The 17,096-nt window shown below is 42.5% G+C and overlaps 2 protein-coding genes across 12 annotated transcripts in view; both read left to right on the top strand.

Annotated features, from left to right (window-relative positions):
* The first annotated feature begins 252 nt into the window (after positions 1-252).
* slc25a17 (solute carrier family 25 member 17) lies at positions 253-7,392 on the top strand. Of its 5 annotated transcripts, XR_003411984.2 has the most exons (12): positions 253-440; positions 958-1,018; positions 1,261-1,327; positions 1,555-1,706; positions 2,629-2,745; positions 3,130-3,278; positions 3,502-3,597; positions 3,741-3,826; positions 4,150-4,315; positions 6,356-6,431; positions 6,546-6,596; positions 7,144-7,392. XR_003411984.2 is itself a non-coding variant. In XM_027029140.2 (10 exons), the coding sequence occupies exons 1-9, from the start codon at positions 333-335 to the stop codon at positions 4,298-4,300; spliced, it is 987 nt and encodes a 328-aa protein (XP_026884941.2). In that variant the 5' UTR covers positions 253-332; the 3' UTR covers positions 4,301-4,315; positions 4,511-4,764. The 5 variants fall into 5 exon arrangements, 3 of the variants coding, with proteins under 3 accessions (XP_026884941.2, XP_026884940.2, XP_026884943.2); XR_004775880.1 differs by lacking the exon at positions 7,144-7,392 and having other exon boundaries at positions 6,546-6,638; XM_027029140.2 differs by lacking the exons at positions 6,356-6,431; positions 6,546-6,596; positions 7,144-7,392 and adding an exon at positions 4,511-4,764.
* Positions 6,642-17,096, top strand: part of mrtfaa (myocardin related transcription factor Aa) — a 29,783-nt gene continuing 19,328 nt past the window's right edge. Inside the window, exons 1-4 of one of the 7 annotated variants that reach the window (XM_035525261.1) lie at positions 6,642-6,728; positions 8,804-8,866; positions 10,241-10,446; positions 16,525-16,590. In XM_035525261.1, coding sequence (XP_035381154.1) covers positions 10,278-10,446; positions 16,525-16,590 — 235 coding nt within the window. In that variant the 5' untranslated portion in view covers positions 6,642-6,728; positions 8,804-8,866; positions 10,241-10,277. Of the gene's footprint in view, positions 6,729-8,607; positions 8,634-8,797; positions 8,867-10,240; positions 10,447-12,669; positions 12,839-15,842; positions 16,042-16,524; positions 16,591-17,096 lie in introns of those variants that run through there. The other 6 variants (XM_027029133.2, XM_027029134.2, XM_027029136.2 and 3 more) reach the window with 6 other exon arrangements.

Here is a 17,096-nt window from a genome sequence, read left to right as displayed (position 1 = left end):
CAAATAAATTAAGTAGGTTATATATTAATGGTCTGACCGTTAGATTACTTGTAAGCTCCGATATTGTTCTTTAATTTAGCCTTAGTAATCAGGATAACGGTTGATTTGATCAAATAATTATCCAATCACAGAGGTATTTGAGTGACGTTTTTCAATATTTGTGCAATCACCTTCGTGAACTGGAGAACGGCCTGTATCATTGGCTACAGTCAACCCGAATGTGTCAACGTCACAATAAGTCGACTGGAAACCTTTGGCCAAGCGACAAACAAACCGAAAACGGAAGGTAAACTGTTAGCGGACGGCATTTGGATTATGGTTTACAAACGTTAATGGGTCGGTCTGGTGCTTCTTTTCTTGCAAAAATGGCTCCTGATGACTTTAAACTTGCGGATGTTTTCTCATACGGAAGTCTCGTGCACGCAGTGGCGGGAGCAATGGTAAGCAGGAGATGCAGGAAAGTGTCGGCGCGGCGCATTAGTGCGACTAACATTAAAACTTACTCCCTGTTCGCCGTTGCAATGCTGTTCGTGATATAAGCCATAAGCTGTATATGTTTTTGTAAGATTCTGTATTAACATGGCAACACAGTATCTTATTTCCTGCAAGTCTGCGGACATTGTGCATACTGTCATGTGTAAGGAATGTTAGCTTTACATAGCCTATACATCGCGAGTTTTGCCACATGCTAGTTCACCAGAAAAACGAAAAGGAAAGAGAAACATATATTGCTAGTCTTTCATATTTGTGTGTATACTGCATTTGCTCAAGGTCTGTTTTATGTACTTACATGGTACAGCTTGAGTACTGTATACTGTATAAAGGGAATTATGTGTGTAAGTAGAAGAGGGGAATTAAGAAGAAAATAATACACACTAAGACAGATAATTCACCTGTTTGTGAACATATACATGCTTGGGTCATGTTGTGTGACTGGGTGTTTTGGCATGTGTGTAGGGCAGTATGACAGCAATGACAGTTTTCTTTCCCCTGGACACCGCAAGGCTTCGGCTGCAAGGTAATCACTGACTCTCTTGTCCACACTGTAGCCAGCAGCAAGTCTCACTCTCAGATACAGCACGCCCTCAACATGTGACTGCAGACCTGCCTCAGATTTCCCTCATAAGTCACCTGTCAGACTCATTGTTCACGACAGTCAACCACGTTTGCATGATTTTGACAGGCACGTGTTGGGGCTCTCATACTGTGCGCTGATCTGGCACATGCTGGGTCTTGCATGCCGCCTGTGTTGTTTTGCAGTGGATGAACAGCGGAAAGCAAGGTCCACCCCAGCAGTTCTGGCTGAGATTGTGAAGGAGGAGGGCCTGTAAGACCTGTCCCTCTGCACTCCCTCACACACACACGCACTGCTCTTACACTGCTGAAGCCTCTTTACTCATGTGCTCTTTGGAAATAAACTACTGCCTTATTGTCTAAAGGCACTGTACAATATCAGATCTTTTGCCTCTCCTTTACTGCATCACTTTCTCTGTCTGTTTAATAAATGACTGCAAACTTCTGTTAATCTCTGAATACTCTCTCTCCATCTCACAGGTTAGCTCCCTACAGGGGTTGGTTTCCAGTCATCTGCAGTCTGTGCTGCTCCAACTTTGTCTACTTCTACTGCTTTCACAGTCTGAAGGCCACATGGCTCCGGGGTCAGCGGTCAACCCCAGGCAAAGACTTAATTATCGGCATTGTTGCAGGTAAGCTCTCAAAGTGACTGATGAAATTAACAGATAAAATAAGGACATACTGTGCATGGTACTGTATTACCTATATGACATCTGAGTTTTGTAGACAAGCCATATTTATTTAACGTGATATTTTTACCTGAACATTCCAACTTCGTTAATAGTGCAAGCAGGTAGTAGATTCCAACAACAGCATGCTAGCTGGTGTCTACTGCTTCTGTTGTCTCAGTGAGTGTTGAAGGTATACTACCTCAGACAAGGACTGAACATGGAAGTCAGTGCTGCCAGCTGATATAAATGCAGCACAGTTTCTGTCAGCCTGTGGCCTTTCCACATAATGTAAGTTCACTTCTAAGGTCATGGGCAAAAGTTAAGACTAGCACAATTTTTTTTCAGAAAGTTTGCTGCTTCATTTTTTTATGATGGCAATTTGCATTAACTCTAGACTGTGAAGTGATCAGATTAATTGCAATTAATTGTAGTCATTCCTTGTCATCATTTTTCATCACAAATTACTGCATTCAACAAAAGGATTTTTAAAAAACTGAGGCAGTAAACTTTGTGAAAACCAACATTTGTCAGTCTCAACTTTTGGCCATGACTGTATAAAGGTAATCTAGCCTCCTCATGTAAGATGACTGCTAAAGTAATCTAGCTCCACCTAGTGTAAAATCAGTACAAAGGTAATCTAGCCTCCGGGTGTAAGATTACTGCTATGATCATCAGACCCTCACAGTATAATAACTCTGGTAAGATAACCAATCCCCTTGCAGTGGACGCTGGCACACATGCTTTGGGTCATGGTGCAACGCACACTCACCTGGAGGATGGGGTTACCCCTCATCTGACTACTGTTGCACTGACTCCTACTTCAAAGAAGCCATACTTACCGGTCCATTGTTGTGTGTGTGTGTGTGTGTGTGTGTGTGTGCAGGTGTAGTGAATGTTCTCTTAACGACTCCGCTCTGGGTAGTCAATACCAGACTCAAACTGCAGGGGGCCAAGTTCAGAAATGCAAACGTACAACCCACACAGTACCATGGGATTATGGGTAAGAAGTGTGTGTTCATGTTTATGGTGTTACCTGTTTGATGGACTTCTCTGCAAGGAGGTGTGTGTATCTGTGACTCTCAGTTCACTTCTACAACAGCAAGACCTGTAAATAGTACATTTTTCTTTTTTTATCCTCTATGATAACTGCTCTGTATGTACTCAGATTATCAGATACCATTTGATGTCAGACCAGCTGCAAGCAGAAGTCCTGCAGTATATGTAGCAGAGGGAATGATCCATGCTGCCTGGGGGCGGGGCAATTAATCGAGTGCGATCAGAGAGAGTCACACAGCTTGGTCAAATTTGGGATTGGTGTTGTTTATTTTAAGTAATAAGCCCCCCCCCCCCCCCCCCCCCCAAAAAAAAAAAAAAAAAAAACTAGATGCCTTGGTGCAGATTGTCCAGAGAGAGGGAGTGGGTGCTCTTTGGAATGGCACATTTCCTTCTCTGTTGCTGGTACTGAATCCTGGTGTGCAGTTCATGATCTATGAGGCTTTGAAGAGGCAACTGAGGAGAGGGGTATTACGAGAGGTGAGCACCCCACAAACCTCACTGCACTCTGCTTTGAATGAGAATTGTGACTGATCATTAATCCCAGAATTCCACTGTACTGAATGCCATCATGCGACTGTGCAGTTTGTGTCTGACATTAGTGCCACATTTGTCTCCAGTGCCTCGGCAAATGCAGCACTGGGAATTTGTGGGCTACAGATCTCCTGCTACATTACTCCACTGTCCTCTTTGCATCTTGTAGTTGTCCTCTGTGGAGGCGTTCCTGATCGGAGCTGTTGCCAAGGCAGTAGCTACCACGGTAACCTACCCACTGCAGACAGTTCAGTCCATCCTACGGGTGAGATGTTAACATTTCTACAGTTGGGGAAAGATTTATTTTAGTTTTGAATTAGTAGTTTGAATTTTGTATAATCTCAAATGTTTGTTTTAAGAGGTTTGGGTGTGTGTGTGTGTCTTTCTGATTGTGTATGTGTTGGTCAGTTTGGTCAGCACAGGCAGCCAACAGAGCAATCCAAACTACTGAACAGCCTGAGGAGTGTTACATACCTTCTAATTAACAGAGTCCGGTAAGCACACACACAGCCAGCCAGGAATGTTGCATGCTAGATATCTTCTCAACAGAAAAATACACCCAGAACCCTATAGACGACCCACCCTGAACAATAGAAATGCATGTTTCAGTTTAGTGATGAACTGTTGTACTTTACCACTAATGACTAGCAGATTGTTGCCCCTAAGCAGTTTCAAAGTACTAAACCATATCATTATTATAAACATTCCACACCATAGTTTAACACACTGTTTTGTTGTTGCACTGTGTATGGCAAGTCTGTACTCCTGTTTCTCACTGAGTACTGTTGCGTTGTGTTGCACTGTTGTCATGTTGTAGGAGGTCGGGTGTACAGGGGCTCTTTAAGGGTCTGGAGGCGAAGCTGCTGCAGACGGTCCTTACTGCTGCGCTGATGTTTCTGCTCTACGAGAAGATCACTGCTGCCACCTTCAGGGCCATGGGGGTCAAACAGCGGGTCCCCTCCCGCTGATCACCTCAACTGGTGGTAATTCAGGATGCCTTGGGGCTGCCCTGGCTTAGTAGCTGCTAGGCTTTGTTTGTTTGGTCCAAGTTAAATAGTATGTATTTTTGTATTTCTGCAGTTCTGTGTACATGCGTGTTCAACATTTGTGCTTTTGCTGTCAGTGAGGCATGTGTAGCCTGTTTACAAACATAACTGCAGCTTTCCTCCATACCACAGGGAACAGCAGTGAACGCTGGTGCTCGGAGCATGTCATTGTGGTCATTTAGACCATGCCTTACAGTCTGATCTCACAAGATGTCACTGTCGTCTCTGGCTTAAGAAGGACACTGCAATTCAGTGTTTGTTATTCAGATCACTTGTATTGACACTTCTACAATGAGTTGAAACTGCAGAAGTTACAAATGTGTTTAATTTTCTTGGTCAATCACAGCAACTGATTGATTTGAAAAATAAATGATGATTAATTTTAAGATGGGTGACTGTGCGTGTAAGGTGTAATTAGTCTAGTTTCCAGACATGTCTGTTAAACTAAAGAGACAGTCTGTCTCCCCACCTAAAGGTTGTCTTGGAGTTGCAGGACTGACACACAGTGGCCAGTTTCAGAGATTGTGAACTATTTTAGACATGGCAGCCTCTATGACCCACTCTGTGGAGCATAAACTAGGTCATTCGGGGACTACAAAGCAATCTAATTCTTCATCTCGTTTGCGGCACTTTAGAGAAGGGGAAAAAAAAAGTTTTTAAATATTGTTTATATATAATGAAGAGCCTGCATTCCAATCCACTTTTTGACATACAAGCCCTGCTTGACCAACTTCTACTCTGTTTCTAAAATGAGCACCATTTTGGGCAAAATTTATAAATAGACATGGCCAATATCTATTACAGAAGAGTAGCCTGAGCTTTCTGCTTCAAAGGGCCGTCTCAGTAATGTAGCACTACTGTAAAAGTAAGTGAGAAGTAATGGAAATTAATTAGAAGTAACTGACTTCTTTGGCTTAGGTTACATTACCAGTAATCTTACAACCCAGACCTGGTTGTAAATGTGTTTTACATAACAATTAAGACTCATCAATAAATTGCAAATATTACACTGTTTTTAATAATGCTCTATGAAAGTGATCTTTTTGTTGTTGTCGTCACCAAAAAGTATGTAATCTAAACATTGTCTTGGATTACTAAACAGAACCTGGTATCATTTGCCTGTGAACCTAGAGGCAAGTGTTAAACTTCATTGCCCAAAAGTTATTATTTTTCAAGTCTACTCATCACATATGTATGGAGAAAGTGGGGGCCCTATAAATTGGCAGACATGCTAAAGAGGGAGGTTCCTGAAACCAAATATAGGTGAAAATCACATACCCACACTTTTTATAAATATGTTTGTACACATATTAAATGTAATAGCCTTGTTTATGAATAATACTTATTTCAAAAGGTCACTGTTCTGTCACTTACAAACCATGCTTGATAGCACAATCCTAACATTCAAATTAAGTAATAAAAAAAAAAAAGTTATAGAAAGTCCGCCTATTTAAGTTTGTGGGGCAAAAAAGTAAAAATTGTTGCCAAGTGTAATCAAAATGACCCAAGGACGCGAAGCACCTATCCTTACCCTTTTCAATCCGATATACAAAGGCACACAGTGGGGGCGAGGGGGGGGGGGGAGAGAGAGACTAAAACAGGAGTTTGTGACTAAATCTGTTAACTACAACTATTGCACTGATTTTAAATATTGTTTAGATTTATACAAATAAAAATGCCTTAAACATGTAGGCAGAAACATTTTATTTTCTTTGTGCTCATCCTATTACCACAGTGGAAACTTGTGACGTTTTTAAGCTTCATGTCCTTTAATACAGAAACATAGAAATAGCATTACATCACATGCCACCCACGGGTCTCATCCCATCTCTCGATTACGTTGCTGGGAAAAAAATTAAAAATTACTTGTGTCATGACATCTAAATCCAACTTTTCATCATGACGACAGCTCTCAGAACAGTCGATAAAAACGTTTTCTATAGACAAAACAATAAGTGGTTGTCTTTTTTTGGCCAGGTGTTCCGGTTGAAAGACGGTAACGGAAAAGGACCTTGATGAGCGGAGTCCGTGGAATGCCGAAGCGCGTGAAAATGTAAGCGCAGTGAATACGTTCTTCGGAAGTATTACCCACGCGCTTCGCACAGGCGCCCTTGTAACGCCCGAGTGTTTGCCGTTGCTGGATATGTGTCTGGCTTTTTTTTTCTAGGAATAGCGAAAGTTTGTGATCGTGGTTTGACAGTTGAGCCGAGCTCTCGAGGTAGGTAACGCTTGGACGTGTCTACGAATTGCGTGACATGTGGTGGTAACATTTGAAGCTATCTATGAACTGCATAACTTGAAAAGCAACGGATCAGAATCACCTAGACACCGCGAGCAACATCTGGTCACGGTAAGCAACGGGCCGATGAGGTCCCGTTGGCGCGTTACGTAATGTCCGTCACGATTTTTGAAGCGTTTCCCTGGCTGATCAGCAAAATTGCAAATATCTTTTGGTGTCCGCAGCACATGTAAACCGGTTGCTTTGGATAAGGGAATCTGCTTAAGAACCGAAACTTCCCGTTAGTGAAATGAGACTTGATGCCGGGGTTTCTAGTGTAGAAAAATCCGGTTGTGTGCGGTGCTGACTCGGTTCTCTGGTTCACCTGTGAACCCGCACCTGATCCAGACAGCAGGGCATTGTTGTCAGTATCGTACTTTACCCCCACCCATCCATCTAGCGCTCTCTCTCTCTCTCTCTCTCTCTCTCTCTCTCTCTCTCTCTCTCTCTCTCTCTCTCTCTCTCTCTCTCTCTCTGTTTTGAGTAGGTCGAGGCGGTGCGTGGGAAAAGTGCAAACGCACTGTATTTGTCTATCTGTCAGATAAGTCAAGATATATTTATTGGCATGACTGTACAAAGTATAAAATATTAAATATGCAAAATAAATATTGCCAAAGCTTAATAGAACAATGAACACAAGTTCAAGTTGAAGTTCAAGTTTAAGTTCAAGTTTGGTTTATTTGTCACATACATAGTCATACACAGTATAACTCGCAGTGAAATGGTTGAGAATGCTCTGTCCAAACTGAGGAAAAAGAAAATGGGTGGGTGCATAGAGAAATATATATTCTATATATGTACAAAAATATATTAACAATGTATGTACAATATATGTATATTATGTTTATATACACAATGTACAATGTATATGGTTGTGTGTATATATATGTACAGAATGTACAGATCCATTTTGTAAAATGGCATATTTACAGTTTTTATGTTACATGGTGGTAATAGAATATATATATATATATATATATATATATATATATATATATATATATATATATATATATATATATATATATATATATACAGTTATGCTACATGGTGGTGGTGGTCCCCACAGTTGATCAGTTTCCCTGATTCAGGGCCCAAATGGCCTGTGGGAAAAAGCTCCTCTTCAGTCTCTCTGTCTTGGTCTTCAGGGAGCGAAAGCGCATCCCTGACCTCAACAGAGAGAAAAGCCTATTGTTGGGATGGGTCGGGTCCTTCACAATCGTCCTGGGCTTGGTCTGGCACCGCTTGTAGTAGATGGTCTGCAGGTCAGGAAGTTCCGTGTGAGTGATGCACTCTGCTGAACGCACTACCCTTTGGAGTGCTTGTCTGTCCTGCTTGGTGCTATTCCCAAACCAGACTGTGATGTTCCCCGTGAGGATGCTCTTGATAGTGCAGGTGTAGAAGTTTCGCAGTACCTTGGAGGGCAGTCTGAAGTCTCTTAGGCGTCTGAGGTGGTAAAGACGCTGACGAGCCTTCTTTGCCAGGGAGTTGGTATGGCGGGACCAGGACAGCTCCTACGAGATGTGAACACCAAGGTACCTGAAACTATCTACTCTCTCCACCATGGTTCCACTGATCCTCACAGGTTGGTAGTGCCGCTCCTGCTTCTTGCTGCAATCCACGATCAGCTCCTTTGTCTTACTGACGTTTAGGAGGAGATTATTTTCCTGGCACCAATTTTCCAGGTGTTTAACCTCCTCCAGGTACGCCCTCTCATCGTTGTCCGAGATCAGACCCATGACAACGGTGTCGTCAGCAAACTTGGCAATGATGGTGGAGCTGGAAGTGGCTGTGCAGTCGTAGGTGTACAGTGAGTAGAGCAGGGGGCTTAGGACACAACCCTGAGAAGCTCCAGTGCTGAGGGTGAGGGTGGATGAGGCACAGTTGCCCACCCATACCGATTGTGGTCTGTCTGTTAGGAAGTTGGAGATCCAGTCGCACAGGGATGTATGCAGTCCTAGATCCTCTAACTTTGTAGTGAGTAGGGAGGGGATGATAATGTTAAATGCTGAACTGTAGCAAATGCTGAACAATATCACCACAGATGTCTTAATAAGCAAACATCAAACAAATGTGTTTTTCTCTCTCTCTTTCTCTATCTCTCTCTCTCTCTCTTTCTCTCTCTCCCTCTCTATTTTGAGGTCTAGGTTGTGCTGTGTGTGGGGTGGGGAAAGTGCAACAGCCTGATAATTAGGGGTAAAATAGGCCAGGTGAGTATAAATCACATCCCTCATCACAGGTTTGTGCGCATATAGCTCCTGCAGAACTATATCATTAGTTTGTCATTTCCCATGCTGTATGTGAGGGATATATAGTTTAATTCTGTTTACGAGACAATCTCACAACTTCCTCCTTATGCACATCCCTGCACATTTACAAGCAGCAGAAAAAACATATCTATCCCAAAAGTGGCAAATATTCTTATCAGTCATATATACTGCCAAATACATTGTTAATACATTTAATATGCTAGTATTTTTATTATAACAGTGCATTATGTAGTTAATTAAAATACTGCTATCATTAGAATTTGACACACCTGAGACAGTAATCTCTTCATCGTGCTGTCTTGTTCAAGAAAATGTTCTATTTGGTTTCACACGGTCATCTCGTTAGCGTCATCTCGTTAGCGTCATGGTGTGTGGTTCAAGAAAATGTTCTGATTCTGTTCAGTTTCACACAGCTCTGAAGCTTCACTGCACATTTGTGGATCTTAACAGATTATCATGCATTAATTAATCTAATATTCCTATTGGTCAGACAGCCTGTCAGTCACTAATCCCCATGGTGACAAAGTGACTGCACAGAGGTTTCCATGGGAACATACCAGCGATTCCTTAAGTAGTTTTTAATTTTATCTCTGGATTTGTCGCAGCGTGCAAGTCATGAGCACACCGACGCACTGTACTCATGAAAAGGCTGTTTTGTGTTTTGCGTGTGTGAATATATGTGTTTGAGTGATATTTTTCTGAGTAAATGTTTTTAGTGGAGATCTGCTATGGATGTAGGACAGAGGCTTTGCTAAGATGAGAATGTGCTGGACTGAGAATATGACCTCAGCCACAGAAACTGCTTTCATCAGCTGCTTTCTCCTCACCACTTATTAAACCTTATTTACCTCGTACAAAGGAGTAAAAGTTTGTATAACTCTCTTTGAGAAACACCCACAAGGAATCCAAATCTATCACCGTTCATGGTAATATATGTGTTCTCCTACAACACTCAGTGGAAACTGCTGTGTCTTTTAAAGGGGAATACCTGGTTTTCTTCGGTCCTCCATGTGTGCTGGTCTTCTGCTAGTGCTTTACCTGTGAAGAACTTGCTGGAACATATTTTGCAGCTGCTTGTAAAATGTACAAGTTTTGTGAAGCACTGCACTCTTCAGTGCCAGTTTGTTCTGAGAGCAGATAAACTATCCCAGCCACAAACTCTTCAGTTCTTGGTGTTGAAATGTTAGTGCTGGATGTTACATTAGTTCCCGAGCTTTCCTCAAAAAGCACCATGGCTCTCAGACGCCATGACTCCCAGATGCTTTCTGCTGAGCTAAACTTTCTAATCTCCCTTTCACTCTCTCTCTTTCTCAGACCTGTCATGTAACATTTCTCTGTTACTTTGGCAACCATGGAAAGCCTGCAGGAATATGGATTGACCTCCACTGATGCTGTTTCTGTAGCTGGGGCTTCAGGTCCTTACCCCAGCTCTAAGAGTGACGCGGTGACCAGTGACCTCCAGGAACTGTCTCTTCAGCCCACCCCCAGCCTTTTGTTGCCCATTCAGGAGCGGAGGAACGGTGAGGGATTCAGTGAGGGCCACACTGCTCTTCCTGCAGGGCCCTGTGGTCTGGGTTCTCTGTTCAGAGCGGTGGCTTAACCATCAGTGGAGAAAAATGCAGCTGTGATGAGTTCCTGTGAAAAGTTTCTCTGATGCACTCCTGTTATTTTTTGTTGTATACTGTATGTGTGTGCCGGTGTTGTGTGCTGTGTGTGTGATTCTGTGTTGTGTGCTGCGTGTGTTCTCTTCTGTGTTGTGTGGGTGTATTTTGGTCCTTACTGCTGCAGAAGGGGAGTCTGCCATCATGAGCAGGCTACATGGAGACTATAGATTAGAGTCTGAGGAGGCAGGGAGAGTGTCTGTAATTCAGAATAAACTCCATCCTTGGGAAGACTCTTGTGTGACTGCTGGTTTTAGAGGGCAATGTCATACACAGCTCACCACTCTGACCTTTGATACATGAATAAATTGCTGAACTTCATTAATGACAGACCAATTTCAGAGCAAGAGTGGTGAAACTAACTTAAACAGGATTCCTGAGTCAGATGGCAAAATTTGTTACATGTGCTGCCACCTGGTGGGTAGAAGAGGTCCTGCGCCTGGGTTCAGCAGACAAGTTTAGATAAAGGTCACCTGGGTGCTGGTGTTGACAGTGTATCTGATACATATACAGGTCTTTTATCTGAACTGCTTTATTTTAAATATTAATTAAACTGATAAATGTTTTTTTTTTATTGTATACATGTGATTAGAGATGATCATGCATTAATACGTCATTATATAAATGCATCTAATTTTTAACCCACTGTGTAATTAAACGACTGAATTATAATATCATTAGAATTTGACAATCTGAGACAGTAATTCAGTTTACTACATCTTTTCATTATCGTGCTGTGTTGTTTAAGAAAATGTTCTGATTCTATTTGGTTTCACAGTCTTATTTGCACATTTTGATACTTAAACAAATTAAAGTTTGTGTGTGTGTGTGTGTGTGTGAGTGTGTGTGTGTGTGTGTGTGTGTGTGTAAAGAAACTCTAGCTAGCCACTCTCTCATGGTAGAAGTGATATGCTGCTGTATATAGTTGTGCAGGCCAGCTGGACCAGTTATTTAAAACTGCATCCCCAGGGAAGCACATGTGTTTGTGTGTGTGTGTGTGTGTGAGATTGTGTGTTCATTTTGTGTGGGGAAAATACTGTATTTGCTCAGATTTATTTATTTATTTATTTAGATTGTATAGATTAAGTACTGTGTAAAGATAATACTGTGTAATTAGAAGATACATTTAATAGAAGAAAAATTCACACACATACACACACCTCTAGATATGTGTTGTGTGATTGGGTATTATGGTGTGTGTGGTTTTCACTATTTATATGAAAGTCTTTTTCTCACCGTTTTAAATGCCCAGTGTGAAGCAGTTTGTCAGGCAACACACTCACACACACACACACACACACACACACACACACACACACACACACACACACGCATACATAGACTGTGAAATAGTATAACAGGGTAACATATGTAAAGCACACATATGTGCATGTTATTCTGGTTAGGATTGAGAGAGACAAGAGATCTGAATGCTACAGTTCTGTGATAGCCCTGATCACAGCAACACATTTTGTGTCTCTCTCGCACACACACATTCTCACTTTCTCCTTCTCCCCCTTCACTCTCTCTCTCCCTCTTACTTACTCTACCTCTCTCTCTCTCTTTTTCAGTTCACGCTGCTCCACTTAAGTGCAGACCACTTACAGTGCAGGAGCCCACTTAAGTGCAGAGCTGTTTATAGTGCAGGAGCTCAGAGGGAATTACTTTTAAAATTACTTTCTCTCATATTTCTGCATATTCTTTTCTTTTTTTGCATTCTTCTGTCGCTTTCTGGTCTTTTTGCTCATCAGTATCTTCCTCTCCCTGGTTTGAGAGCCCTGCCCTGGGAAATGTATATGGGAGCATTCTTGTCGCTAGCATCTGCCTCTGAGCTCTGTGCTGCATTTGTCTCTGCTTCAGGACATTTCTATCTGCTTCAGGAATTTTCTGCTTCAGGAGTTTTCTCTTGTTCAGGACCTTCTTGTTCTTCAAGAATTTTGCCTATGTTTCAAGACATTTCCACTTCAGTAGCTTTTTGTGTTTTTGAGCTCACCATTAATTATTTATTTTTTTTTTCTGATTCAGTCTGCTCTGGTTTGTCAGTGATAAATGCAGTAAGTCATAAACTATTGCTTTGTTTAGGCTGATTTTAGCTTTATTTACTGCTTTGAAAAAAAATATTTCACCATGCTGGACACCAGCCCATGTCTCCACATCAACCACACCCCTTTTGGGCCAATCAGCAGCAGCATAGAAAAACAAGGGATGCAACTGGACCTGGAGAGGCGGGCTTGCCCAAGTGTTAGAGAAGGTAAGAAAGTCACACGCGCACACACACCCAAACCCACACCCAGACATACAAAACATGACATCTAACGTTACTGGTTTGTGGTAATATTTACTGGCATATTTACTCCATTATTAACTGGCTCTAAAACATTGTGCATTTGTGTTTGTTAATTTAAACCTCATCCTGGAGATGTAACCACAGTAACCCCTAAACACACACATACAAGACCAGTCACCCAGCATTCTGTAATCCCCACTCGCACACACACACACACACACACCCCACTTTCACTCTGCTTATCTCACCACCTCCCACTGTGTCTGCAAATATTGCAGCATAGGAGCCACAGCTGCCAGCGAGTCTCATCCTCATGTGTTGTGTGTGTGTGTAGTGTGTGTGAACTCCAACATGTTCCTTCATCGTGTGATGTGTGTGTGGTGTGTGTGAACTCCTGTTTCTGTGCACACACCACTTCCCTTCCGCTGACTCACATAACAGCACAGCGGTGGCTCGTGTCTTATATATGTGCCTCTGTTTCTCAGTCTTGTGTGTCTCAGTATGTCTCACTGGAGGCTTGCTCCCTGGACACTAACAGGGTCTATGAGTTCATTTGTGGCATTATTAGTCTGGGGCACAGTAATGAGGTCAGCAACTGTCTGAGAGAGTTGGAAGAGGTCAGGGTTCTTGCCCAGTCCAGGGCTAATAAAACTACATCTGATACACACAGACACACACACAAGTCTTGAGTGTAGTTTTCATGAAGGTTTCACTTTAAGAGGTGGAGTCATAGTTTACATTCATACACTCAGCAAAGTACAGTGAGGACAGCAGAGAGCAGAAGAGGGTTGTCAGCTGCTGTGGAAAGAGAGAGAGAGAGAGAGAGAGAGAGAGAGAGAGGCAGAGGGAGACAGAGATGGAGAGAAATGGAGGGAGAATATTTTGTGGGTATAGCATCCTGTAAGACAACTTGCACTTTTGAGCATGTTTTATCACTTTCAGCAGAAAACTCATTGTGTGTCAAACAAAACTAATTAGACTATTTATTGAGACATTTTATATTTGTAAGCAAAACATTCAGAATTTTAAAGAAAATTTTAAATAATTTCAGTTTACAGCCAATGCTTTATTTATTTTTTGTTACATAGTTTTTAGCATTTAAACATGAAGCAGCTCACTCCTTCAGTAGCAGTAAAGGCTTAAAGGCTGCGCAAGACCGTATGTGTTGGTGTGGTGGGGAAATGGAGAGGGTATACTGTGATGCATGTGTTCTGCATCAGCTTGCTCTTTATTTTCCATTCTCCCTCTATTAATCCCAGGGACATACACGCTCAAGGCGCTGACACATGCTGTGTGTCCATGACTGTGTATTTCTAGCCCAGATGAGCCGATGTCACTGGCACCCTCTAGAAAGTTGCTTGGCAGATGAGTACACTTACTGTGTTTCAGACAAGGGTTCAGCCAACATGTTTAAACCAGCCAAACTCGGGCAGGTTTATTACAGGCTACTCTCTGAGTGCTAAAGTCAGAGCAGTGACATTTAACATACAAGGTGTGTGTGGTTAAAGTGTTTAGTGCACTTTGTATGACTAATACTAAACATGCACTTACCCCCCTCCGACACATGCAAACACCCCAGACTGGGTTCAGACCTCTGCACCCCCACAGGCCAGAGCAGCATCATGACCTAGTACACAATTCCTGCTACAGGTCTGGACGTCACTCTGGCTCTCAGCTAAGAGAAGGCCACAAGACAACCTATTCTCAGGCTGCTGGGAATGTGGGACCCGCGTCCGGCTCAGGCCGGTGATCTAGCACCTCAGTGGGGCTGCAGACACAGCCCACTGATTAGTGTCCCAGCAGCTGCGAGCCAGGACTACAATTTAGTAATCCAACAGGTGCTGGGGGATGTCGCTCTGGGACGCATATAGTCCCTGAGCAGGTGCTCTGTGGATAAATGTGGACAGGAACGTAAGCGTTGCTTCAAGTCCCAACCCACGACTGTACATGGGGCGACTTTCACTGTGGCAGTATTTGATGCCGTTTGTGATGTCATTTCTTTACACATGCAGAAATTAGACAGAACCGGTGTGTTGATGAAGCATGATCATCTTTCGACACTGATCAGTGTGATCAGTGTGACACTGATGCAGCATGCCCTAGAGGTACACGTACACATAATAATCACGTTATTTAGGCTTTGATGAAGCACAGACTGGATGTTCAGCAGAAAAGGAAGGAGATGCGAGTGTTGCTGTCAAAGCAGTGCTCCCTTGCTCACAGCTGCCATGCTAGTGAACCACAGGACGACCATATCTCTTCCTCTGGCAACTCTTATTGACTTCTTAGAGGAAGTCTGTCAGTTCCCCACAGTACTGAATTAGTAGAAGCATGCATGTGCCATGTTCTTAATGTGCTTAGTGCAGGATGTCGGAGGGTGATCAGAGATGACAGAGGATAATCAGAGATGCCAATGGATAATTAGCTTTTGCTTTCTGTGCAGACACATGGGCGGTGATTAGTGGAGTCTCTGCATAGGAGTTCTGATCTAGGATAAACTCTGTTTAGCCCAAAACTCACATCCTTATTTCAGCTCTCAGAGGAGTCAGATACCATGCTGATTGTCATTATTTGCGTTATTATTCATGGTCTCTGAAGGTCGTATTATGGTAGACAGCAATGATGTGTGTTTTGATATGTGCTGGCTATTGTTTTAAGAGCATCATATAACAGATGTGCAGCTCTACAATTTTCATCCTTTTAGTACAGACTTTAATGCCCCTAATCATGCCCTACAGTTCAGGGTGATCAGAGTATGTTTGGAGGTAGTTCCAGTCTGCCATTTGGGTGTGTATGCACATTTACTCACTTTTCCTCATTTCAGACTGGAACCTGAAGTCAGGTTTGAATTATCTGTTAAAATATAAGTATGCACCAGCCAGCTGTAGACACATCACACATGCACTTGCACACACACACAGGCGTTCATTTCTCTTTTTAAGAAGATGAAGAAACAGGAAGAGGAAGTTTGTTACACACACACACACACACACTCATTCTGTCCTTCTGTTTCTCTCTTGCTCTCACTTTCTTTTGCCGTATGATACATTTTCTACTGACTCTACTGACGTCTGTGTGAAGGAGAGTTAGAGCTGCTACAGGGTCTTCATCAAGTTTCCTGGCAGCTGATGAGACTGAATGGAGCGTGGCTTTGTGCTGTGTGTAAGGTAAAACATGGACCTCTCTAGGGTGTTGTTAGCAGGACTTCCTGAGCTGCTTTGATAGAATTATCGTAGAATAACAGCTTTGCTGAACGGTTACGGTGGCACTTTAACTCCTGTTGCAAACAGCGGCCTCCACAGCTGCTGTTGAGTGTCCTGTGAGGAACTTGTGATCAGTTCTGGCTGATTGGTGAATCCTTAGTGGCTGGGCTGATTTGACGAGCAGCAGAATGTTAGCAGCATTGGCTGCTGGTATTTCCCTGCTTATGCAGTGCTTTACTCAAGGGATATACAGTCTATTATCAGCTCAGTCTATTATCAGTGTAATTTGCTCATGTGTTTGAGTGGCACAGGCACATTTCTGGTTTGAGTTGTAAAGACTGTGTAATGGTTGTGTAGATCTTCCTGTAGTTAGGGATTCACTGCGCAGTGGAAATGTTTCAGACTGTTGGCATTGCTCACTGGTTCTTTCCCTGTGGTTTCTTGCAGTGCTGCAGATCAAGCTTCAGCAAAGACGCACACGAGAAGAACTGGTCAGTCAGGGCATCATGCCACGTAAGTGTTCCCTTCCTCACCCTAAACACGAACAACCACAAAACCAGCACAACCCACAACCCACACTTTTTGCTTTTGTAGACATTTGTGAAACTGTAGTATAAAATACCTGTATAATACACAGGTAAACTGAAGCCTGCTTACCAGTGATTAAACTGGCTGTCTCATTCTGCCCTTTTTCCTCGTATAGCTTTGGTTTGTAGATTGTAAGATTGAGTAAAACTCATTTCCCTTTGCCTTGTGGGTTGCATTTCCGCTCTATTTTATCTGCCATTCAAATTAAAACTACAGTCATGGCCAAAGGTTTTGAGACCAACACAAAATTTGATTTTCAAAGTTTTTTAGTTCCTTTTATCAGATGTTTATATGGTATAGTGAAGTACAATTATAAGCATTTCAAGTTTGTTTTTTTCACTTTTTATTGGCAATGCTGAAAGATTTGCCTAAGAACACTGAAAAGTTTACTCAAAAATTTGCCTAAGAACACTACCATAAATAAGGAACAT

Source organism: Electrophorus electricus, chromosome 4 (assembly GCF_013358815.1).
Source record: "Electrophorus electricus isolate fEleEle1 chromosome 4, fEleEle1.pri, whole genome shotgun sequence".
In the NCBI taxonomy this organism is placed as follows: Eukaryota; Metazoa; Chordata; class Actinopteri; order Gymnotiformes; family Gymnotidae; genus Electrophorus; species Electrophorus electricus.
The sequence above is the reverse complement of the archived record's forward strand: the minus strand, read 5'-3'. Positions and strand labels throughout refer to the sequence as shown.

What these genes read in the sequence shown, in the direction of transcription:
- slc25a17 (XM_027029140.2), top strand. Translation starts at nt 333, where the DNA reads ATGGGTCGGTCTGGTGCTTCTTTTCTTGCAAAAATGGCTCCTGATGAC. An exon ending in ACGCAGTGGCGGGAGCAATG is followed by an intron (nt 441 to 957) that starts GTAAGCAGGAGA and finishes GCATGTGTGTAG; the next exon opens with GGCAGTATGACAGCAATGAC. An exon ending in ATTGTGAAGGAGGAGGGCCT is followed by an intron (nt 1,328 to 1,554) that starts GTAAGACCTGTC and finishes TCCATCTCACAG; the next exon opens with GTTAGCTCCCTACAGGGGTT.